Source organism: Microtus oregoni, unplaced genomic scaffold (assembly GCF_018167655.1).
Source record: "Microtus oregoni isolate MIOR12 unplaced genomic scaffold, Mior012 000026F_ref0000081, whole genome shotgun sequence".
Taxonomy (NCBI): domain Eukaryota; kingdom Metazoa; phylum Chordata; class Mammalia; order Rodentia; family Cricetidae; genus Microtus; species Microtus oregoni.
In genome coordinates, this window is record NW_024543085.1 from 34,971,676 (window position 1) to 34,998,647 (window position 26,972).

General features: G+C 37.4%; 1 protein-coding gene across 5 annotated transcripts in view; it reads right to left on the reverse strand.

Annotated features, from left to right (window-relative positions):
• The window catches only part of LOC121463309 (serine/threonine-protein kinase B-raf), a 118,457-nt gene that overhangs the window by 5,420 nt on the left and 86,065 nt on the right, over window positions 1-26,972 (reverse strand). For all 5 annotated transcript variants that reach the window (XM_041675433.1, XM_041675430.1, XM_041675432.1 and 2 more), the window contains 5 exons: window positions 25,718-25,802; window positions 24,697-24,873; window positions 11,357-11,403; window positions 10,497-10,615; window positions 6,232-6,363 (listed from right to left, as the gene is read on the reverse strand). In XM_041675433.1, the coding sequence (XP_041531367.1) occupies window positions 6,232-6,363; window positions 10,497-10,615; window positions 11,357-11,403; window positions 24,697-24,873; window positions 25,718-25,802 (560 nt within the window). The remainder of the gene's footprint in view (window positions 1-6,231; window positions 6,364-10,496; window positions 10,616-11,356; window positions 11,404-24,696; window positions 24,874-25,717; window positions 25,803-26,972) is intronic.

The following is a 26,972-nucleotide window of genomic DNA, read 5'->3' on the forward strand; positions in this document are numbered from 1 at the left end:
GTAGCCCCTGTGATATAAGTTAGCAGTAGGTAATAGGGGATAACCAAGAGAGTGGAGGAGAAGAGTCTGGACTACTATCCACACAGGACAGCAGTTCAATATGCTTACTGAGCTATTCTTGGAAAGGGAGGAAAGGTATGAAAAGCCTGAAAGGCTGAGAAACTTCAGACTCTTGGACTCTTACCTATTTTTGTACTGAAAGAATTCCACAAGGTGTAGGAATTGATCCCATGTTCTAGATTAAAATACAATGCTTAAAAAACAAATCAAGGGACTTGCCGAGATAATACAGCTAAGACGGTGACAGCAAAGAACTGGGAGAAGACCATCCAAATACAAATCTGCTGTTCACATTTTCATGGTCTCAGTGCCTTTTCTCCTGTAATGCTTTCCTGTTCTCTTCAGCTACCTGAAATCTGAATAAACCAAGGCCTACGTAACTGAACTCTAACTGTGCTCCTCATGTCTTTTTTCTCTAGATTTCGACATCTAGAAATGATAATGTTCTCCTCACTACCAACAACTGTAATGATCATTTAGTACTTTATCTGATTATTAAATGTTGTGAATATGTCTTATCTACATTCTATAATGAGACCTGTGGTCCTTGGTAAAGAGGGGCTGTGTCTATCACAAATGTACTTTTATTTTAGTTTATTTTTTTAAATCTAGGGGCTGGAGAAATGGCTCAGTGGTTAAGAATACTTGCTGCTCTTGCAGAGGACCTAAGTTCAGACCCGAGCACCCATATCCTGTGAGCACACAAATACCTGTGACTCTGGCTCCAGGGAACTCAATGCCCTCCTTCTGGCTTCTATAGGAACTTGCATATGTGTGGGTACACAGCAATAAAATAAATTTTAAAACTGATTTGCCAGAGAACCACTTGGGCATATGTGTAAAGAATTTTTCCTGTTGCATGTAATCTCTATTTTACAGAAGGTCTTTACATTTTATCAATATAGATTCTAGTAAATATCATTCCAGGCTATAAAAATTATGGGACATCAAAAAGACATTCCCAAATGCAATCATCTAACTAGGCTCCAATGAACTATAAGAAATTCCTTTCAATGTTTCTTGGTTTTCAATTCTTTGACTTCAAGAAAGTTAACTAAATTTTCAGATGATCATTAAAATACATTTTAATGACAAATCACAATGTAATTTTTGGTATACCACAGGAATGAGTTCAAGTAACAGAGTGACATAGTATGCTGTAAAGGAATATTCCTGCCCAGAGAGAGAGCTGGAACTTTTTCTTTGGTTCCTAGGAGACCACCTAAGCCTTCACTCAGGATGTTCTGTGTGGTATCTGGGATGACCCCTGGGATATTATCAATATAGCATATAGAGGAGTTTGGGGTTATGTAGCACTAATCTGACTTCTTTAGGAGCTAGAGACTAAGGTCAGCCTTAAAAAGCCAACCATATCTATGAGACTAATCCTTAAAGAAAAGGTACAGAGACCTTTCCTGGTTGGCAGTACTCCATGTTACTGTCACACATTCCTGCTGGGAGAATTTAGCACGTGCATAGCTCCACATGGGAAACTTCCTTGGACTCCGCTCCACGGAGTTCATCCTTTGGTTGATTTTAATCTATCTTCTTTTCATTGTGCCAAATCAGAACTGTGAGTATAAGAGCCCTCAGTGAACTTTGAGTTCAGTCCCTTTTTGTCTTGGGGACCACTAAACTCTGCATATAGCTGTGACAAAACATCTATATGCCCCATCTACTTCTTACTTGAGTAATACTCAGTACTCAAATTTTTAAAGAGAAAACAAGGAAAAGATTAATGCTAAGCCCTAACTCATTCTATCAAAAAAGTTATATTCATCCATGTATACATAAATTGAAGAGAAAAATGAAAAATACCATGGTATTAAGACACATACTTCTGAAGATGGGGAGGCAGCTCAGTTGGCAAAGTGCTTCAGTAGCCACATAAAAAGGCTGAACATGGTGGCATGCACTTTTAATTCCTGTGATGTGAATGTAGAGACAGGTGGATCCATGGGATTCACTGGCCAGTCTAGCTTAATTTGCTGGAAGAGATCCTGTCTCAACGCACACAGTGAACAGAATCTGAAGAATGATACCCAGGATTGCCTTTGGCCCCCACCCTCACGATAGGCATTTCTGTTAAGTAGGTGAGGCATGCTTGTAATCCCACACTGGAGAGCAGAGGCAAGAGGGTCAAGAGTGCAAGATCAGGCTAGGCTACACAGCCAGACCCTATTTCTAAAATGAAACAAATAAAAAGCCAAAACTATATACTTTCAATAAAATTTTTTACCTTTTATACGATAAAATTTATCTGTTATACATTAAAATGACAGCAATGGCAGAACTCAGCATTTAAAAATAACCCACCTGAGAACTTAAAGTCATAAGAAAAATTTTTAGAATTCCAAATTTAAACTTACATTCATATTATTTCTTGCAGATATAACGCACAATAAAAAAGTCTTAAAAGCATAACAGTATGCTAAATAAGGACAGAATTCCATGAGGGAGGGGTTAGAGAATACTACACATAGCTTGAAGAGAAAAAGGAACCATGCCAATGTAGAGCATTAAACAGGGCAAGTTTTTAGATTTTACTGGATACATTTTAAGTGTATTTAAAGTTTTGTTTGTTTGTTTTTTTGAGACAGAGCTTCTCTGTGTAGTCCTGGCTATCCTCCTAATCAGAGATCCTCCTGTCTCTGCCTCCTGAATGTTGGGATTAAAGGCATGCACCATCTCTGCCCAGATGAGGATCTTTAAATTTTAGTCAAGTTATACTGAAATTGACATTCTTTGCTATTACTTTATAACACATTAAAAAAAAAAACCTACCAACCTGCCTGCCTACATATATTTCAACCAAAATCCTTGTTGGGTAAATGTCATACAGAGATTCAGTATTCTTGTCTGCTGAGGTGACAATTTATTCCACAACATGCTCTTGATGTCATAATGTTCCATTTTACTATAGGCCAAGAACCAATTAAGACATAAACAGCAGACTGAAATCTCTGAACCTGTGAGCCCTTAAAAAATCATTACATAAAGTGCAGGATAACTTAGAACACACTTGCATTTGAAAAACAATTTTTAAAATCAACAAATATTTGAGCAGATATATCTTTATATAAAAATACAATAAAATGTATATGTATGTAACGACGAAACATAAAAGGTCATTCAATTTTATTAGTCTCTATGGAAGTGAAAAACTAAAGCCACACTACTGATATATCTACAAAGAAAAATAATAAGTGGTGGCTGATGGGACAACCTAGAACCTCCTGTGGGGTCCAGGAATGCAAAGTAGTACAGTTTTTTTGAAAACCAATAGATAGTTCTCAAAAAGGTAAGTATCCTTTTACCATGAGAACGTATTTCTTTCATACCATATCACAGTTGAAGTTTAAAAGTCAGATTATCAACAAAAAGACCAGAAGTTAGCTCTGATATACTGGGCCAGAGACACAGCTTAGTGAGGAAAGCTCTTGGCACATAAGCCTAGTAACCTGCACTTGATCTCTAGACCCTCTCTAAAGGTGGAAGGGAAGAACCAATGCTACAAAGCTGTCTTCCATATGTACACTATATACATGTCATACATACACACAATAACAACATAATTAAAAAAATCCCTTCAATGAAGGGATACACACATAAAGTCTATCATTTGATTGGGAATCATGATGTACACAAGTACTCTACATTTGCTTACTTTTCTTTTTAAAGATTTATTTATGTGTACAGTGTTCTGTCTGCATGTCTGCCTGCACGCCAGAAGAGGGCACCAGGTCTCATTTTAGATGGTTGTGGTAGTTGCTGGGAACTGAACTCAGGACCCCTGGAAGAAGAGCCCATGCTCTTAACCTCTGAGCTATCTCTCCAGCCTAACGCCCGACACATTTACTTACTTTTACAATTTGTAGTAATTATCATCTTTTGTATGCATCAGAATTATTCCAGAAGCATAAAAAAGTATATGTGCTTGGACTGTATCCCAATGAAACACAATCTGCCCTAGAATCTCTATTAAAATGTAAAGATTTTTTAAAAAATTTATTTATTTATTAAAGATTTCTGTCTCTTCCCCGCCACCGCCTCCCATTTCCCTCCCCTCCCCCAATCAAGTACCCCTCCCTCATCAGCCCAAAGAGCAATCAGGGTTCCCTGCCCGTGGGAAGTCCAAGGTGAAGATTTTTTTTTTTCAAGACAGAGTTTCTCTGTAGCTTTGGAGCCTGTCCTGGAACTAGTTCTTGTAGTCCAGGCTAGCCTCGAACTCACAGAGATCCACCTGTGTCTGCCTCCAGAGTGCTGGGATTAAAGGTGTGTGCCACCACTGCCCGGCCTTAAAATGTAAAGTTTTTTTTTTATGTTAAATTACTGTACAGACAGTGTATCTGTATGGGAGTATGAGCGTGTGTATACAATTGCCCATGAAGGCCAGAAGAGGGTGTCATATCCCCTTGAGTGGGTTGTGAGCCACCATGTTTTTGCTGAGAACGGAACTCAAATTCTCTGCAAGAGCAGTAGGACACTACTAAATCATCTCTTCAGTCCCTAGAATCTCCATTTTAAAGCAGTCTTTTATGTGAGTATGATGCAAACCACAGCATACAGCATAAATACTCTTAATCATTGCTTATATGGGTAACTATCTTCTAATGAACAATTCAACTACCATTACTCTTCTTCACATATACATTCACACATACTTTTTAAAAATGTAGAGATACTTTAATTTTAGTAAAGATAATTCATTTACTTTTTGGAGATGGTAAACTGGAATCAATGGCACAAACTGGAACGCCCAATATTTTAGAGATGGAGGCAAGAAGATTAAGATTTCAAGTCCTGTCAGGATTACAGAATACTATTCTGCTAAAAAGTGAAGAGAGTGGGAGAAGGGACAGAAATAAGAAAGAGAAGCCTAAGGGGATTTATGTGAAAACACAGAGGAGCAAAGCTTTGTAAAGTGATATCGGTTGGCATCTCTTGGAAAGAAGGAACAGAGAATGAGACTTAGGAGAAGAAGAAGTAAAAATTTATCTTTCTGTTAGAAACAACACAACCTGATATAACAGCCCCTTCATACTTCCTGCTTTTGTTGTGGGGGTATGTGTGTCTGTGCATGCATGCGTATGCACGAGGATACATTAGCCTGAATAAATGCTGAAGCCAAAGTGGGCATCAGGATATCTTCCTCAATCATTCCTCTCTTTCTTTCTTTCTTTCTTTCTTTCTTTCTTTCTTTCTTTCACAGAGTGAACATGGAACTAATGTTTCAACTAGAGGCTCGAAATCAGGCTTTTGGGTTCCACTTGTCTCCTCCCTCCAGTGCTGAAGTGATAGGAATGGCCACAGCTAATTTTTTACGTTTCTGGACATCTGAACCCAGTCCCTTCTGCTTATACGGCAAAAACTTCCAATGAGCCATTTTCCAAGTTTCTTGTGCTTTTTTGTGTGTTTTAAACAGCATTTTAATAATTATGGAAGAATTGGATATAAATTTATGTTCATAGCTGAGCCCTTGCTGACATCACAACCTGTGATACAATCAAAGGATAAAAGTATACCTGTGATTATAGCAAGTTCATTCTTTATTTCTTTTTAAATTTCTTTTAACTTTCCTTTATATACATTGCCAAATCTCAGGGAACTAGAGTTACAGACAGTTGTGAGCTACCATAGGGTGCTGGGAATTGAACCCAGGTCCTCTGGAAGAGAAACTGTGTTCTCAATCACTGAGCCATCTTTACAGTCCTCTCTCTTTCTTTCTCTCTCTCTCTCTTTCTTTCTTTTTTTTAAGGAAAAAAAAAAAAAGGCCGGGCTGGTCTGGAACTCTAGACCAGCCTGGCCTCGCAGAGAGATCTGTCCACCTCTGCCACCTGAGTGCTGGGGTTAAAAATGCATATATCACAACAGGCTCCAGAGTTCATTCTTTTAGCTCTGCTATTACCAAGAAACAGGTATTATCTCTATTGTTATACTTCTAATTTCTAGTTGCAAAATTGGGGGTTTCACTCCATTGTTACATTTATGGCCAACATTTCAAGTAAAGCCTTACAACTGTGAAAAGCACATAAACATTTCCTACAGCTGATTACAGAGATCAAGAGCTCTATCATTCATGTTTACGTCCATCTTCAGATTTCCTTCCTACAAAGAACTGAAACCTTAATAGAAACACTAAAATAACCCCCAGAGATGATAAATATTTACCTGATCCCTGTTGTTGATGTTCGAATAAGGTAGCTGGCCAGTCATTAGTTCATACAGAACAATTCCAAATGCATACACATCTGACTGAAAGCTATATGGGTTTTTATCTTGCATTCTGATTACTTCTGGTGCCTGTTAGATAAGGAAGAAAAGTTCTAGTTTATCCTGAAGTTCAGCTGAATAAAGACTGAAATACAAACTATGATAATTCCCAGAGAGCAACACCTTATTTAAAGAAATCATCAACTATGTATTCTCCTATTAATGGTCAAAGGAATAAAATCAACTAAAAAAAAAAGGGGGGAAACCCCACTTTATATGTTTTGAAAGGTGGTTTGAGCTGAATTTCCATGATACATTACTGAGATTTTATAATTTTACCAGCAATCCTCTTTCTGAACAAACCATCACTGCCATCTAAGCACGTCTCATGACTACCCTGTCAGTCTCTACTTCCTGTTCACGAATAGCAAAGAAATACTAGATTTGTACTTATAAAAAAGCTTGGGAGTAGGCACAAGTAATTAATGTCCTTCCAAGTTACATCATAAATGTGTGGAATAAAAAATGCTTTACTGGCTGGGCAGTGGTGGAGCACGCCTTTAATCCCAGAACTTGGGAGGCAAAGGTAGGCAGATCACTGTGAACTGGAGGTCAGTCTGGTCTACAGAGTGAGCTCCAGGACAGTCAGGGCTGTTACACAGAGAAGCCCTGTCCTAAGAAGAACAAAACAAAACAAACCCAAAAACCTCAAAAAACAAAAACTAAACAAACAAAAGCCACCCCTGAAAACACTTTACTAACAGTAACACACAACAGGTTATTAGAAAATTGTATAAAGAAATTTTAGTTGTTGCTTCTAGAACAAATACCAAATCATATTTACCAAATTTTAACATAATTTAGTCACTCTACTGTACGACTCAGTTTTATATTTATATGAAAAACAGTGAATGACAGGTAAAGAACTAGTAGGTTTCTTCCTTCACCTTGCATCTCTTATACTGTTTTGTTAGAAAGGAACTGAAGAAGTGGCAAATGGTACTAATGAAACTGCAAAAACAGCTGGAGGACAAAGTTCCTGGCAGTGGCAGTATCTCCTGAGGAACTGCAGTACTCAACTACAGCAGCAGGTCAGAACTGCCTGTGCAGCCTGCTCAGTGCTGACTACACTTGAGTAACAGAGAACATCAGAGCCTACAAGTGGGACCCATGCTTTAACTATGCTTCAAATTTCCACCTGAGTATGCTGTCCACCCAATGTTAAGAAACACTGATCAAGATTTATGGGGAGACCCAAAGAGTCAAAGGACAACAGTAGAAGAGAATGTTTTCTCTGTTTGTTTTTGTCATGTATTTTGTTGACAGTTGCTATTTTAGTAATATGGTATAAAACAAACCACACATAAGTGTGATGAACAAATCATTTTTTTTTGGGGGGGGGGAAATGGACAGAGTTTAGATAAGTTGGAGAACTGTCTCTTAAAATTTAGTGTGCTTTCACTGCCAGTAGATGGCTTGATGACAAGTTGCATGCCATCTGTTTAGAAGAAACGTGTGACATATCTTCAGTTTTTTAATTTATAAACATTTTCCTATAAAATTCTCTTTCTTCTAAGATATAAATAAAAGTAGAAAAGACTACTGTAATTAGTTCAAGGTTATATAACAAGGTTTATAACCAAACTATTATTTCAGGCTGTGGATATTCCATACCCCCAAATCATCTATCATTTATCATCTATCTATCTATCTATCTATCTATCTATCTATCTATCTATCTATCTGAGACGGGGTTTCACTATGTAGCTCTAGCTATCCTGGAACTCACAGAGATTTACTTGCCTCTGCCTTTGGGATTAAAGGTATATGGCACTACACCCAGCCTATTTATTTTAGTGTTTTGGTATATGGGTGTTTTGCCTGCATATATGTTTGTGCACTATGGAGGTCAGAAGAAGGCATCAAATGCCCTGGAACTGGAGCTTACAGACAGTTGAGAGTTGCCAAGTGGGCTCTGGGAATTAAATCTAGCTAAGTTCTCTGAAAGAACAGCCAGAGCTCATAATGATTGAGCAATCTCTCCAGCTCCCCATATTTTTTCCTGAAGGCAGGCACCAATTGGAAAGGTTAACTTAACAATGAAGTGCATTTTTGGCTATTCTTGTTCTCTTAAAATTTAGCATGGTAGAATAAAAGATGAACTCATTGATTCAGGGTATAAACAAAAAAGTAATCAGTATTAAATATAAACATCTTGTATAATATTCTACTAACTATATAAACTAAGGCTTTTAAAAGGAGCAAACCTAGAGACCAGACCTGGAGCAACTCCTATACTACTGTTGAAATCAACACCCCGCTGAAGCTTTAAACTTCCCTTCTATAGCTTCAGAAAAAAAAATGCCCTCCCCCATCTCCTTGGGGCACACTGCTACCATTGTTACAAGTATGTGCCTTAAAGGTGCCTGAAGGACAGAGCACAACCATCACAGTCTCTTCTAATAAACTAAACAGTTAAACACGTATCAAAGAATTTCAAAATGAAACCTAGCTAACTGTAATATGGAATCTAAGAAAGGGTCTTGCCATGGACTAGTCAGACCTAACATTTCAGATTGAAGAGACACATGGGAGGTTAGGAAACTTCAAAGTTAATGGCCAGAGCACAGCTCTCACGCCTCTTCCACTTTGCCATTTCTGTGATCTATATTACTGATCCAAGAAAGCATACTCAACCTAACCCTAGGCTTACCTTGGCAAACTTAGACCACTACTTTGGAGAATCTGCTTCTTGGAGACTGCTACATACTGTTCTGGGAAATTAGGGAATTATGGCTTTGAAAGTCCTTTGATTTTTCTGTTTCTAATAAGGTGACCCAAAAGTATTGGGGCAGATTAATTTAGATTAATCAACTAAGGACTAAAACCATAAAGACATCTAAAACATCTGTATCCCACTTAGAGTTGATATTTCAAAATTCTTTGGACTCAGGATTGCTTTTATTCAAATATTTATCACAGATCCTACAGAGCATTTGTCTGTACATACTACCTTTATGAATACTTAAGATATTAAAACTCAACTATTACATTATTTCATTTAAATATTAAATATTTAACCATAAATAAATGGCTAGATATTAGCAGAGAATACCTACTTTTAATGAAAACTAACTATGTTTTAAAAAACAAAATTTAGTGACAGTAGAGCTACAAGCCTAGGGTTTGGCTTAACAGCAGCTGGTTGGAACCTTGTATGTGCATCTACATTCCATCAGCTGCAGCATGTCATTCTGACTGAAGGGCAGGAGAAAAACTAGGAAAAGGCCGTATGGGCCTTCTGACAGGTCATGAGGAATCACTGCGGGTTCATAGCAGTACTCCTTGAAAGGACTCTTCAACTGTCTGCTAGCCTGCTGTAGTAACTGTGTTCTCAACATTTAGAACCTCTTTTCTACAAAGCAGGAACAAGAAGAAACAGACCTGTGCAGACAGCACAAAGCTGACTAAAAATATCCCTGGTCTTTTTCTCTTGTCTTTCCTCTTCCAACTGCCCCATAATTATAAAGTTCTTTCTAGTATGAAGAAGGACTATTTCCAATTTAGGCTCAAATAAAAGTGTGAAACAGCCTCTCTGTTAAGAATAGGTCTCTTAAGACATGCCTTAAACTGCAAACCTTTAAAAAAGAGATAAAAAGCAGGCTATACACCTCATTTGAACATAAAAGTTTTCTTTTTTTTTAAATTTTTATTTTTAGACAGGGTCTCACCTAACCCTGCCTCTACCTACGGAGTGCTGGGATTAAAGGTATGTACCACCAAACCCAACAAATGAAGCATTTTAAACAAGTTTCAATAACATTTAAACATTTTATAACATATATGTATTTTGATTGACATATATTGAAACTAGTTTTGCAATAATGTTTTTTTTTAAAGACAAGAAAAAAGTTAGACTATTTACATAAAAAATTATATATATTGGATACAAAGTCTCACTATGTAGCTTTGGTTGTGCTGGAAGTATGTAGACCAGACTGGCCTCAAGCTCACAGATATCTACCTGCCTCTGCCTTCTGAGTGCTGGGATTAGAGGCATGTGCCTTTATGCCTTCTGAGTGCTGGGATTAGAGGCATGTGCCTTTATGCCTGGTTTACTATATTGATTCTTGTGAATAGTGGGAACTTCAGTGACTTTTGAGTAATTAGTCACTGCTTAGCATAAAGAATGTGATCAACTGAGAAACAGCCTTAATTCTTACCATCCACAAAATAGATCCAGACAACTGTTCAAACTGATGGGACCCACTCCATCGAGATTTCACTGTGGCTAGTCCAAAATCACCTATTTTTACCGTGAGGTCTTCATGAAGAAATATATCTGAGGTGTAGTTAGTAAAGGAAAAAAATAGATCTCATTTTCCACCTACAGAAAGTGTTCTGAAGATTTCAGGTAAAGTAGCTAGTTTCTATAGCTCTGTAGTAAGATTTTATTTTTAAAATACAGTAATTCATATTTCCCACTAAAGTCAACAAATATGCTTTAAAAAGAATTAGTTCTCTTTAGGTTTTATGACCCGCTTTTAAGATTTCTCAGGCTCGAAACATGTGAGCATAAGGTTAAGTCTATTTTCTAAGTCTATGAGAAACCTGTAAACTTTCTGAGTTGGCCCAGATGTCCTTTAACACTGCTGGTAAAGCTACACAGGTTCTTTATTAGAATAAGGATTATATCAGAAAAGATATGTCTGGACTCAGAAAAAAAAGAAAAATTGTTTTCCTCATGTCATTGATACATATTTTTGAACCTTCAGTTTCATATCTCAGTTACTACTCAGCAAGATTAGAAGAATTAAAGCCACAAAATATTCACTTTATAGGGCACATAAAATGTATGCAAGACAAAAGCCCTACTATAATATAGATTTTCCCTATAGTGCCCAGTCATACAGAAAGGTTATCAACTTGAATCCTGCTCTATTATTTCTCATGTAAATCAATTCATTTTCTTTGTAGCATATTACACTTAGCATGAAACTGTTTTTACATAGCATGAAGACAAAATGCAGAAGAAAAAGTCAGGATGCTTTCAGACTTCGCAGACCAGTTTCAGGAAGGATACTATTACTCTTGAGGTCTCTGTGGATGATTGACTTGGCGTGTAAGTAACTGAAAAACAAAACATCATTTTAACCTGAGTAGGACTCTGACCTCAAAATCTACAGAACATATTTAGGGGTGTAAAGACTCCTCTTTACATAATAATTGATGGTAAACTTAGGATTATAAAAACATATCACTATTATACACAGCCCAAATCTTGTTGCATATGAAGTCTCTGCTTTATCTTTTACTAGTTATAAATACAAACCTTTCACTCAGTCAAGGCTATTTATCCAAGTCCTTGAAATCCCACCTCTTTCAATGTTTCCCTCCTGTGTCTGTCTCCAAATTGGCTTCCATTCTACTTCCCAGCTATTCATACTCTAAGATGAACATTCTTATTTTCTAACAAAAAAACCCAATGGAAAGTGATCTCTCGCTGTTCAATTATGTAGTAATTAAGGCAATAGCTTGATCTTTGCTTTGCTTCGTTTTTCATGTGCCTATGTTTCTTTTCATTTAGAATGCAAATTCCACTAGACTATGAAAGTCTGGTGAAGACAATCAATTTTAAAGGCGGCATGACATCTTTGTAAAACATTAATACTAGTGAGGAAGGAATTTTCTCATAATGACATTATATTATTGTTGTTATTGTCTTTTAGAGACAGGGTCTCACTATGTAGCTCTGGCTATGCAGTCCTGGAACTCACTACATAGACCAGGTGACCTTGAACTCACAGAGATATGCTGCCTCTACTTCCTAAGTGCTGGCACTAAAGACATACGTGCCACCAAGCCCACAAACATATTATTTTAAAGTCAATGATAGGTCACACATCCTTTGTTATTCTAAATTATCCATAAAAACTATCTTTGTTTTTGATTTTATTTCTATTTATTTCCAATGCATAGGATAGGGTCTGACAGGTGTGAAACATTGAATACAAGTCTGTCAAATCAACTACAATAGATGCAAGTTATCTGTCTTATTACTGGAGAAAACATATAAAAACACTTTTAAGTTCTGACTTAAAATCAGAATATAGAATCAAAGTCATATCATGAGCACTATTAAAAACAGATTTATAAATAGTTCAGACTGTTTGCACCTTATCGTTGTTAAATATCCTCATTTTCAAGACAAACATCAAGATGTTAATTATATTTTAAACAAAAATTTCATTTTAAATTACTTTATCCAAAGCAATCCCTTTTCATTTATTATACTTTCACTTCATGCTATTTCCTTCACAACATTTATCACAATCTAAAATGATCTTATCATGACTCTGGGCTCCTGCTACATCATCAGCACTACTCTTTTTTTTTTAAAGATTTATTTATTTATTATGTATGCCTATAGGCCAGAAGAGCGTACCAGATCTCATTAAAAATGGCTGTGAGCCATCATGTGGTTGCTGGGGATTGAACCAGTGTCCTCTGGAAGAGCAGTCAGTGTTCTTAACCTCTGAGCCATCTCCCCAGCCCCATTATCACTACTCTTATAAGCAAAAGAAAAGAGGTCAGTTATAGGTCTCAACTGCTTTAAAACTTTTAAAGGTTTATTCCCTTATCTGTGTGTATGTATGTGTTTCTGTTTGCTTTTAAAGGTTTATTTCCTTATCTGTTTCTGTTTGCCAGCCACACCAGTGCACATGCCTGTGAAGGCCAAAGAGGGTGCTGGATTCCCTGGAATTACAGTTACAGGCACTTATGAACTGCCCAATGTAGGTTTTGGGAACTGAATCTGGGTCCTCTGAGGAGCAGTAAAGTATTCTTTACTGCAACCTTGCTAGCCCTGCTTTATAACTTTTGCAACGCCAAAGAAAGATAAGAACATGTGAAGATAAAACTTGTCCTAAGAAAGTTTTTTTTTTTTTTTTTTAGGATGGCTTGATCTTGAATAAATGAGAAAAAAAAGGAGAGGTTAATGAGAGTGCTGGTATGAAGTGAACGGCTTAAAAAAAGGAAGCTAATACATTCCCCCTTTAGAGGCTTATTTACTCTTAGCTCAAGCTGACCTGAACTCACAGAGATCTGGCCTCCACCTTCCAAGGGCTGGAATTACACACTCAGGCCACCATGCCTCACAAAAGTATCGGCCTTCTAGTCAGGAGGCTATTACTGTTCTTTTTCTAAATGGACATGATTTGCTCATTAAACTGCTTTCTAAATAACTGCTTATGGCCAAAGAGAAATGTTGCTATCTGCTTTGATCAGAATGTAGTGACCAGTGGTAACTAACTGCAGACTCATAACTGGTCAAAGTGCTAAGATGACTGTTGGTGTTCAGCCATAAGCGGGACATCTCTATCATCTCTACCAAGGAAGAAAGGGCAAAGCAAATGAAAGATCTGGAGAACTGGAGTGGAGATTGGTGTGAACACTGACTTCAGGGCATGACCTGACTGATTATCTGTACAACATCTGCATGGGACTTGGTCCACAGCAGCATCCTGTCAAGGGGGAGGGGTTGGGGAGATCTGAGGGGTCATAGGTCCCAACCACCCCAATAATAAACAGTAGGTTTATACAAAAATATGGAGACATGATGAAGGGAAGGAAAAGGTGTTCCTGATAGGTAGCATTAATTACTCTAGAAATCTTATAGAAACACAGCAAGAATAAAATACGTACAACTTAACTGCAGGGTTCAAGAGAGAAAGTTTAAGACCAGGAACTCAGTAAATATTGTACAAGATGCATCTGACTGCTAACTAGTGACATAGGGTTACTAAAAGCTAGATAGGGTAAACCTAGCAGAGCCCAAAGTTTCAACAGCTGCTTCAAATTGACTGTGTAATTCTTTATAGTACAAACTGATTTCCTATTTTTTATATATTATTTTCTTTCTGTAAACAAAGTACGAAAGAGTAGCACAGGTCTGTATAATGGAAGGATGGAAGGAAAAGGAACTCTATTTGTCCAGCTAGAAAAATGGGTTAACATACCCAAAGCCTAGACCATACAATAGTTCAAAGCAATTACTACATTAAACAGTTCTATACAAATTATCACTAAAACATAGTTTACTAAGCCTGGACTAATTATAATGGAAGATGTCAGTAAGTATATAGTTGTTTGGGAGTAAGGAAGGGAACAACACTAAATAAACCATACTCTAGCATGATACGGAAGTGTATCCATTATTTAGGATAATTAGAATGGATTTCCTTCCTACCTTCTAAAACATTTATTCAACTTAGTGCTTGTGTATGTGTGCCCACTACTGTGTGTATGTGTGCCCACTACTGTATGTATGGAGGCCAGAGGTCAGCTTATGGGAGTCAATTCTCTTCTTCCACTATGTTAGTACCGAGCATTGAACTTAGGTGGTCAGGTTTGGTGGCAAGTGTCTTTACCCACTGAAGAATCTTGGTGACAATTCCTTTCTACTTTTTTTTAATATGTTAGGAGTACCTTACAGCTGTGTGTGTGTGTTTGTGGCACTGAGAAAGAACAAACATGCTATCAATTAAATAAGTACCACACTCTTTTGAAGATTCTCTTGCCGGTCTTCTTCTTTGGACAAAGTGTGTGTTTACAGAATCTACTCATATAGCTGCAAAAAGCACTTGATAAAAATCTGTCTTTGTTGTACCTCTTCCAAAATCTTACACAAGATTTACCTTTTCAACATTCTTTGAAGAGCATAAGATGCACCAAATTAATATACTTCAGACTTGATCTGACCAACAAAAACTAGGCTGAGATTCTCATCTTTATCTCCTTTGTGGTAGGTGCAAAATTTATAATCAAGAGCCTATTAATACTAGGACTCTTGTAAGATTATATTTATTATAACCCTGCAATAATTTTTCTTGAATTGCTTCTATAAAATACTTCCTTGATCCCATATTTGTATGGGATAGCTAGATAGGACTTTGTTTTGACACATGGTCTAAAATTTTAACTTATTAAATTTATTTTCAGTTGGCATGTGGTTCATGTCTGTAACCTCAGCCCTTGAAAAGCTGAGGCAGTAAGATCACTGCAAGTCAAGGTCAAACTAGGCTATATATATATAACTTCAGTCTGTATATATATATAACTACAGTGTGAAGTTTCAAAGCAAACAAATAGCAACAACAAAACATCTAAAACAAATCCTACTCCCAAACCCCAACCAAAAAAATTTCACTTAAGAGTTTTCATTTATATTTTGAGGCATGAATTTGCTTCCTAAACTGGCCTTGAATTTAAACTAATTCTACTGCCTCATTCATTTCTTCAGTGCTGGGATTACAGATATGCACTACCATGCTAGGTGGTAAAAGTAAAGCTTTAAAGATTAGAATTCTAATAACTTCCTATGTCAGCGCCCCATCCATCCATCCATCCATCCATCCATCCATCTATCTATCTATCTATCTATCTATCTATCTATCTATCTATCTATCTATCTATCTATCTATCTATCTATCTTGGTTCTCATCCAGTAGCTCAAGCTGGCCAGGAACTTATTGTGTAATTCAGGCTGGTCTCAAACCTGTGGTGATTCTCCTGTCTCAATATTCTTAGTGCTGAAAATACAGGTATGGGTTGCCAGACTTGGTTATCAGTTACTTTTAAGAAGGCTCATCATAGGAGCTGAAGGAGGGCTCAGCGGTTAAAAAGGATATGCAACCATCATAGCAAATTAGAGCTTTAGATAAAGTTTGAGAGATTTAAGAAGAAAATGAAGGCCATGTTGGATTGAAGGGAGGTTGGAACTTCTTCCAGGGTATTTGGATTTGATTCTCAGCACCCACATGGGTAGCTCTAAGCATCTGTGGCTCCCGTTTCAGAGGATCCAACACCTTTTTTTGGCCTCTATTGGCACTGTACACATGTATTGCACTTAACATTTATACACACAAAATAAAAATAAACGTAAGAAGGCTCATAATTTCCAAAGAAACGAAGTCAGAAATCTCCTAGCTTGCTACCCTCAGGCACACAATCATCCATCTAGTTTTGAAGCCAATTAAATTTAGCCGCTTGTGTTTCATTTCTTTAAGAATACCATGAAAGACACCAAACACTTTCTAGAAGTTAAAATACTAAGATCACCTGGCTGACAAACCAGTTTAATCAATTAGTCTATTTGGCAAAGTTCCTAGAGGCTCATTTAAGTTTTTTTTTTCTTGTATTTTCTACCTATTTCTAAAACTTTGAACCTGGCAAACTAAGATACCTGTACTTAAAGCCCTCTTTTTCCTAACTGTGCATAATTCCACAAATGTTCATCAGACTTCAAAGTGAGAATCTCTCCTCTGACATCTTAGCTTTCTATGGAGAGTTTGGCAGGCATCTGAACTAACAGATGTGACAGTGGTGATGTCAGGTTAGTTTTGTTCCATCATGTCAATGTAGAAAGAAAGCAAGATTGAAGGGAATGATATTCCGTTACCTCTCTGCAGTTAGCAATATTTCCTAAGTTGAAAATAATTTAAATCTCTAATGAGTAGTTTGTATATTTTTTAGTTGTACTTTATAGTGGCCTAAATTCTATTTTTTACTTTGATTTAATAAATAGTTGCTTTCACTTTTAAGGAATTTATTGAGGGGGCTGGAGAGATGGCTCAGCAGTTAAGAGCACTATCTGCACTTAGAGAACCTGACATCAATTCCCAGCACTCACGGTGGTTCACAATTATCTGTAACTCCAGTTCCAGGGTCACTTTTGCCCCTTTCTGGCCTCTGCAGGCATGGAGGTACCAATATGGTACACAGAAATACATACATGCATAACACTCATACATATTCAGAATTCATTGAGTTACTGATACATAAAACATAACGTACAAACTTTAAGTGTGCAATGACTAGCCAAATCGAGATAAAGAACACCCTCAAAAGGTTTTTTAATAGGCAGATAAGATGGTTTAGTAGGTAAAGGAGCCTGCTGCTGAGCCTGACACCTTGAATTCATTCTTCCAGACCTACACGGTGAAAGGACAGAACCATCTGGTACTTCTCTGATTCCTACATAGCGATGAAGTATATACACCTACCAAACATAAATAAATCTTACCAGTATGTATTATGAGGTTCAAGTGATCTTTATCCTTGCTGAGACTTCTGTACTACAGGTTCTGAAAAGGGGCATTCTGGTGGGGATGTGGTGCTGGCTCACTTTATACTGTAAATGTACCTTTTCTTGATGGCTAGCTGTTAAATGTCTGCATGTACTTACTGGTCATTCATATAACATCTTTAATAAGGTACTTTGCACCCCTATCTCCCCCAACCCCTTTCTGAGACAGGATCTTACTATAATGCTAAGATGGACCTTGAACTCTTAATCCTCTTTCCTTGGCCTTTGAAGGTCAGAAATTACAAAAGGTGCCACCATATCTGGTTTCTCTGACTCTTTGAGAGGTATGGTATTATTATTTTATGTGTGTTTTAACTGCATATATGTTTATATACCACATGTATGCCTGGTGTCTGAGAAGCCAGAAGGGGGTTTTAGACACCCTGGACTGGAGTTAACGGCTGGTTGTTGGTGATTAGAACTAAACTTGGGTCCTTAGCAAGAACAGCCAGTACTCTTAGCTGTTGAACCATTTCTCCAGCCCCTATGCTTGATTATTGAATTTAACAGTTCTTAATATACTTTGAAGACTTTTTATCAGATATATTTTCACACATTTTCTCCAAGTCTATAACTTCTCTTTTCATTTTCTTTTGTTCATCTATCTCTTCCTACCACACTAGGGACTGAACAGAGGGTTTCACAAAGGCTAGGCAGTGCTTTACCAATGAGTTATACATCCTCAGACAGAGTTTCATTTTCATAATAGTGTCTCTGGAAGAAAACTAATTTTAAATTTTGATGTACCTCAAGCCCTTTCTTTCCTTTACCTTTTGTGTTCTAAGAAATCACTGCTTATTCTTTTACTACAAGGATTTTCTATGTTATTACTTGAGATATTAGATTTTGTATTTAATCCACTTCAAATAAATGTTTGTTTTGTGCCATCTAACAGTTAATTGTTTAATTTTCCTATATGAATGCCTACTGGTTATAGGAAACATTTGTTAAAGAACTATCTTCATGAATTACATCAATACCTTGGTTAAAAAAATCAAATGAAGAAAATACACATATTGGATATATAACTAAGTTCCTATTCTTCCACAATGATTTATACACACACACACACACAAATACCTGTCTTGATTACTATGATCTTATAGTAATATCTGAAATTTCTAACTAAAGTTCAACTTTGTTATCCCCCCAAATTGTTGACTTTCTTCTTTCTCATTTTTCCCCCCAGATCTTCTGTTTTCTCTCTTCCATCTTTTAAAATTCCTTCCTGAAACAGGGAATCAGGTAGCCCGGACTGGCCTTAAACTCTGACCCCAACTTCACTTCTGAAGGGCTGTGATTGTAAGTGTGTACTAACTACCACAACTGGTTTCAAGTATCTGAGCTATAAATATTTAGCCACCACACTTCCATATAACTGGTCAGATTAGTCTGCCAATTTCTAAATTTATGTCTGTTCCTATTGTGACTAGCATCATCAAGAGAACAACTTGGGAAGAATTAAGCACTTAGTGATATGGGGTCTTCTAATATGTCAATATGATACTTTTGTATTCCTTTCACTTCCTAGTTGGAACATACATTAGAGAGGGTAGTAAATGCCCCATGAGAAAATATTTTAATTACTAAGTACATCGCTGGCCTGAACAGAATAGATATGTAAATAAATACAGAATTTCATAATATTGGTGGGAAAGCACAAAGCATACTATTCTTTCATTTTTGTAATCCATATCAAACATCCACAAGCTGAAACATAAAGCCAGAGACATAATATTATTTACAAAAAGGTAACTAACTAAATGGATGGTCTTTTCAACAAACACTGCGGAACAACTGGATATGCACATAGGGAAAAAGAAAAGAGCCCCAACTGCTACCTCAGACACAAGTCATCTAAAGCGGACCAATGACCCAAATGTAAAAGTAAAAATGATACATTTTATAAGAAAATGGAGAATTACTACCACCATTTATAAATGCGAAATATTTTGACATTTTCCAAATATTTTATATAATCTGGTTGCATAACCTTTATACTTCCTTGTGAAGCAGGTGAAGTAATTCTGTCCATGCAGAGAGGAAACCTGAAGAGCAGAAGTGAAATGGCCAAAGAGACATGGGAGAAGGAAAGATTCTGAACACTCAGATTTGGGTCTGACCTCCATCTGTGTTAATTACCCTAGGAGCATCTTATAATTTTTCTTTCTCTTTTTGGTTTTTCAAGACAGGGTTTTTGGGTAGTCCTGGCTGTCATCCAAACTAGCTCTATAGACCAGACTGGTCTTGAACGCAAAGATCCACTTGCCTCTGCCTCCCAAGTGCTGGGCTTAAAGGCATGCGCCATTATCATGTGACTACAATCTAGCTTTCATCCACTAATCTGTAACATGGAGATGATAGTGTTTATTTTGATGTATTCTTAAGAATTACTTTATATATTTAACAAAAACCCAATAAGTGCTAACCAACAACTGTTCTTGTTTAGTCTTAGAGATAAAACAAGGTACTTAACACTGTAGTGCAGAAGATAGAAAATAAAAGATTATGTCAGTAAAATACACAGTGCACCACATACTGTTAACTGTGCCAGGTGTGTGTGGGAATGCTCAACTGTAGGGGGTTTACTTTAGGTGAAAGAGGACCTCTAATGAGGTAAGATAGTATATATTAAGGGATGAGACTATACCAAGGACAAGGAAGAAAGGACAGAGCCCTATGACAGACACAGGGCTTCCATATACAAAGAATAGCAAGAAGGCAAAGTGTGACATTGCCTGGATGAAAAGCACAGATAATCTGAGAAGTAACAGAAAAGCTGGGGGAGGGGGATGGAGAGACGGTGTACTAGGTGCAGCGAGACAGGCCTAGTTGTGAAACTTTACTCTCCCCACACAGAACTTTGGTTTTCATTATGAATGAAATATGGGAGGACTAGCAACACAATCTGTTTTGACAGGGCCAAATAAGCCACTGTGTTGAAACTAAATTGAGGTAGTAAAGTGTGGAAACTGGGAGACAGGAGTTAATTCAGGTATGAGCATGGGAGCTTAAGTAGGAAGATAACCTAAATAACTGACAAGAAGTTATAAGGCTCTGGATATTCTTTTAAAATAGACATATTGAGCCGGGTGGTGGTGGTGCATGCATTTAATCCCAGCAATCGAAAGGTAGAAGCAGGCGGATCTTTGTGAGTTCGGGGCCAGCCTGGTCTACAGAGTGAGTTCCAGGAAGAGGCTCCAAAGCTACAGAGAAACCCTGTCTCGAAAAAAACAAAGGGGGGAAAAAAACCACACACACACACAAAACAAAACGATACACTGAGTGCTAGGTGTGGTGCGCACCCTGGTCTACATGGGGAGTTCCAGGACAGCCAGGACTATAGAGAGGAACCCTGTCTCAACGCAGCAACAAAAAACAGATAAAATGAGAGTTGTGTGGCAAGAACGAATGAGAGGACTCGAGGATCACTGTATGATGTTTGAGATGAGCAGCTGCAAGAACAGCAGGCTGAAGAACAGGCTAGAGGAGAAGACAGCAGCTGAGTTCATGATCTAGTAAACACAAGACATTAGACAAGCATACATGTTGAGCAGACAGTCTGACATGAGAGTCTTAAGTACAAGTGAAATGAAGTAGCAGGAAGGGTACTGAACTGATTTTAAAGTAATTTTCTTTCACACCATAAAACTGAATGAGATCCCAGAGGGGTAGAGGATGAATCAGTTGAGAAGCAGCTACTAGTGGGATAATCAGAAAAATATGCTTTGGTATAGATTTCTTCAACCTCATATGCTTGTGAACCATTTGTAGATCATATTAAAATGTATTTACAATTCAGTATTTCTAAATTTCAGGGTTCCCAGGCAGACGCTACTCAGACCATCTTGACTAACGAGATTAAGAATACGATTAAGCAGAGAACAAAGAATGTTACCCATGAAGAACTGGATTAACTGTACTCTGTTTATGACAGATCAAATAAACGGAAGACTGAGAATTTAACCACTGGATCTAGCAGCACGGATGCCCAGGGAACTTTCTTTTTTTAAAAAAAGGGTCTCTCATTCTGTGGCCCAGGATGGGACTGTAAGTGCATACTATCACTTCCTGTTCAACACATTTTCTTAATGAAATGATAAACAAGATCATCAGGTGATATTCTTAGGGAAGGGGTTTGGGGTCTGAGGACAGAGGAATGGTCTAGAAGAGAGGCCAAGTACATGAACCATGGACTGCAGGAATATTGTATGGCATTAAGGGCTGAGGTTGGTAAAAGGGTTGTATAATTTGGAAAAGCGACATAGTACAAAGCTCAAAGGGCTTCACTGGGGAGCCCAAGTGTCTGAGGCAAGTTACATGGTCTTTCTATATGCACTGACTCACTGGTTATTGAAGAATAAGTGAGAAATCACAAATAAAATATACAGAACAATGTCTGATACATTGTAAGGGCATATATAATTGTTAATACACAAATACTGTACTGAAGCACTACAAATATATTTGGCACTTAAATAAACGAAGGAGCTAGTGAGTAAATAATATTCAGCAGAACTGGGATCAGAAAACAGTATTTATTAATCAGCGATGATGTGCAAAGAGTAAAAAGGAAGGCAAAGCCTGGTTCTATAATTATAAAATAGTAACAAAACGATTGTGTACAGTATTAACATACACAACTATTAAGACACACAAAACACATTAGATCATCAAAACCAGTTATTTCTGGATAGTAGATTACAGACATATATTTGTGTTTACATTTTTCATATGATTTTTTATTATTTTGAAGTAAGTTTAGTTTGAAATTAAGACAAACAACAACAAAAGATAGTGCAAAGATCACTCATATTCCAACCCTAACAAATACTGTTGAGATTTTTACATTTGCTTTCTATGTTTTCAAAGTTTATACGAACTCTTTTCCTTGCTGGAGACAACCACCACTGAACGTGGTATCTTCTAATCCTATTTTCATATACATATGTACAACACTAAAAAATACAAATACGGGCCAGGTGTGATGCACTGCACACCTTTAATCCCAGCACTAGTGGAACAGAGAGAGACAGGAGTTTTTCCCAGTCTCGTTTACAGTGAGTTCCAGGTCAGCTAGGGCTAAGTAAAATCCAACCTCCAAAAAGCAAAAACAAAACCCCAGATACCCAAATATGATTATCTACTTTAGTGGTTGATGATAGAACAGGGGGAAAGCCGGGCGGTGGTGGCGCACGCCTTTAATCCCAGCACTTGGGAGGCAGAGGCAGGCGGATCTCTGTGAGTTCGAGACCAGCCTGGTCTACAAGAGCTAGTTCCAGGACAGGCTCCAAAACCACAGAGAAACCCTGTCTCGAAAAACCAAAAAAAAAAAAAAAAAAAAAAAAAAAAAAAAAGAACAGGGGGAAATATTTACTTATACAAATTGGTATGCAACTCACTTTGCTAAAAAACACCCAAAAAAACAAAAACAAAAAACTATCTTAGTTGGGTGGTAGTGGTGCATGCCTATAACCCCTAGCACTTAGGAGGCAGAGGCAGGTGGATCTGTGAATTCAAGGCCAGCCTGGACTACAAAATGAGTTCCAGGACAGCCAGGGCTGTACACTCTGACTTGAAAAACCAAAAACAACCAAAAAAAAAAAAAAAAAAAACAAAAAAAACCCCAGACAAACAAACAAAAATCTTAAGAGTCCCTTTTTTGAACTATGCAATACAACACAGAAAAACTAATATTAAACCAAATAGCATGCTGTTGTTATTGTTTTGAGGCAAGTTCTTACATATTACAAACTGGTTTGGACTCTGAGCTTCCTGCCTCCAGCTCCCAAGTGCTAGTGGTTACAGTCAGCAAAACTGCATAATAGTTTTAAACTTTTTCTTCTTCTTCTTTTTTTTTTTTAAAGACAGGGTTTCTCTGTGAAGCCCTGGCTGTCCTAGAACTTACTTTGTAGATCAGGCTTGCCTCGAACTCACAGAGATCTGCCAGGCTCAGCCTCCCAAGTGCTGGGATTAAAGGTATGCAATAGTACTGCCTGGTAGTTTTAAAATTCTTTTGCTGAAGACAATTCAAATGAATCCTAAAACTACAGCATTCCTTGTGAATTTTAACACTTAAAGGTTAAAATAGCTGAAAAGAACACTATTTCCAATAGGCTACAAGTATCAACATTTAAACATTTTGATATTCAATGGCAATGATTTTTAGGCAGAACATTGCTTTAACTGGCCTGGAACATGCTGTGTAGACTAGATGATCCTCCTTCCTGTCTCCCAAGTGTTGGGGTCATGGCACATGCCAGCATGCCTGGCTACAAATGTTTTCTTTTTTTTTTTTTTTAAATTTTATCTTTTTTAATCTCCCCAAGGAAACTAATACATTTTCTCTTGGTGAGAGTGGTAACGTCTCCTTTCGTTGGATCTGTTCTCCCAGCGCATCCCCACCCCCGTGAGTTTTGGCCTTTCATGTCTATCAGACTTCTCCTCTAACGTCTGCAGATTAGACAATTTGTTTTATTCAGACTAAGTGGGGGACTAGAAAATTGTCTGGCTTATTGTTTGTAAATTGTAGAATGATACCCTTTCCTCCTGGTCTGGTAAGGTTCCCTAGAGAAGACTCTTAGGACTTGTAGGGAGTCAGGTTTGGCTGCTAATATCTGGGAACCACAAAGAAGAGGTTGGGATTATTCAATGGCAGAACACATGTTCTAGGGATTAGACTGAGGGCGAATCCCTAACACGCCCCTCCCCATAACACACACCAAAACTGTCTGCAATGGAGGGCACACTTGAACATCATTTGGTAAGTACACACTCGCTTCATCACACTGTTTTGGAAAAATGTTCAAGTCCTAGATATAGCAGAATTTCTCAGCTAGAATCACAATATAGACAAGTCACTTAAAACTTTAATAATTGACCATTTTGCAGCAGAAAAAACAGGCATGTAAAAGAAAATGATTTGAAAGCACAGATAATAGTCACATTAACTAGTAATGGCTTTTTTTAGTGGTGGTGGTTTTTTGGTGGGGGAGGGAGCCAGAGGGGTCCTGCTTTTCTGTACTTCCACTGTTCACATAAATCACCGTGAACTAATTAATCATCATTTGCAATTGTAAAGTTCTTGTCAAATATTACACTCCTTATATACTTTAAAGGCTGAATTAGAGAAATATTTTTAATAAGCTAGTGCTAGCTATTAATACCCCTGCATAAAAACTTAAAACGCAATCCGTAAGAGGTATTATTAGGGCCTTAAAGTATCCTTAAGTGGTTTTCAAAAGTCATATATGAAGATTTAACAGAACTGAACTTACTCCATGCCTTGTGCAGTCTGCCGTGCAATATCTATAAGTTTGATCATCTCAAATTTGGTCTCAATGATGTGGAGATGGTGATACAGGCTGGAGCCCTCACACCACTGGGTCACAATAGCCAGCTGTGGCTTTGTTGAATAGCCCATGAAAAGTAGGATATTCACATGTCGCGTTTTCCTGTGAAGAAGAAACGTGACAATGAGTAACAATTCCTCAAAGAGAGACACATCAGTCCACCAACAATATGCTCCCAGTCAAAAGTACTAGAAACAAAAATAAAGTTAACCTGTAATTATCTAGTCTATTTAGAAATATATTATTTAAGTATATTGAGTGAGGAAGTAGAGGTTGTTTTTGCTTAAGTGGTTCTAAACATATTAGGAAGTTTTCTTATGTAAAAGCAAAATCATTTTCCTCTAATCTCTATAACTAGCTTCCTTGTTTTGCTCTCTACAATATAAGAATAACTATGTACCCTCTTGAATACAATACCCTTCTCTGCTTTGAAATCTCAGTTTTGTTGAGCATTTCCCTTACATAAAGTTTTAACTCCAGAATTTTCCCTAAGTCTTCTTATCATGGATTTGCTCTCATTTGTCAATATTCCTCAAGTCCTAGAGCCCAGGGCTAATACAATTTTAAACGTGTTTTGAGACATTTAGAATTTTTAGAGTATTACCTTCCTAAATGGAACTATTATTATACATGATCAGACACTTTTTATTTCCTTCTTTTTTTTTTTTTTTTTTGAGACAGGGTTTCTCTGTGGTTTTGGAGCCTGTCCTGGAACTAGCTCTTGTAGATCAGGCTGGCCTCTAACTCCCAGAGTTCCACCTGCCTCTGCCTCCCGAGTGCTGGGATTAAAGGCGTGCGTCACCACCGCCCGGCTGAATATATCTTCTATATACAGTACTAAATGATACTGCAATCAGGAAAACAATATGAATAGAAACTGTAAGTAGATCATTATGTTTTTCTACTTGAAGTAAATCCACTGGAAAACAGTGATCTATTAGCTCACCTGAGTACTCCTACTTCATTTTTGAAGGCCTGTAACTGTTGAGGTGTGGGTGCTGTCACATTCAACATTTTCACTGCCACATCGCCTGAAAAAAAATTGTTATTCCAAAATTTCAAATTATGAAATATGAAATGTTCCTGGGCATTTTTGCTAATTATCTCAGTAAAAGAAATTATAGTACTTTCCTTCTTTTTTTGTTTTTATGGTTTTTCAAGACAAGGTTTGTCTGTACAACAGCTCTGGCTGTATAGGAACTTCCCCTGCAGACCAGGCTGACCTTGAATTCAGAGAGATCCACCTGCCTCCGCCTCCTGCGTGCAAAGCTGGGGCTAAAGTCGCCTAGCCTGTTTTTTTCTTTTTTTAAAAATATATACTATGAGACACACATCTCCCAACCCCCACACAAAGCTACTAACAATGATAATCCTATACTACTATTTCAAGATATAAGCTACAATAATGTCAACTTTTTTTCTCCTGGGAATTTAGTTTAGCCAATTAAGTACTCAGAGAATTTTCATAATTATTTGACAATGTTAAATGAGGTGTTATTTACTAAGTGAGTGCTGAAACTATGGACAACAGGTCCAGTGGAGCTCAGTTTAAAATAAAAACTTGCAAATTGTTACCCAAAAGAGAGACAAATATGACTCACTTATAATGTCAACTGGAAAATTATTAAAATTATGGTATTTTAAATCTAACTTTTTTTGAGGGGGTTATTTTGAGACAGGGTTTCTCTGTATAGCCTTGCCTTCCCTTAAACTCTCTCTGTACACCAGGCTGTCCTCAAGCTCACAGGGATCTGCCTGCCTCTGCCCCCTGCTGGGATTAAAGGCGTGCGCCACCATGGCCAGGCTTAAATTTAACTCTTACACACTGCTGGTAGATGTATAAACTGGTACAATTAATTGGCAGCACTGATGGGAATATCTGTAAAACCACAAGTAAGCATATGGTGTAGGTCTATAATTCTCTGCTAGGCATATAGCCAGTAAAAATATACACATATGTTCTTCAAAGGCATGTAACTAAAAATATACACCGCAGCAGCATCCAGAATAGCACCAAACTGTAAACTACCCAAATGCTTATTATATAGCAGATGGAAATCAAGTTACGGTTACACAATGTATACTACTCAGAGAATGAATGACAGACACACAAACACCCAATAACACTGATGGATCTTACAATATTGAAAAAAGGAGCGGCACAAAAACAATCTACACATTATATCCTACTGAAGTCAGGA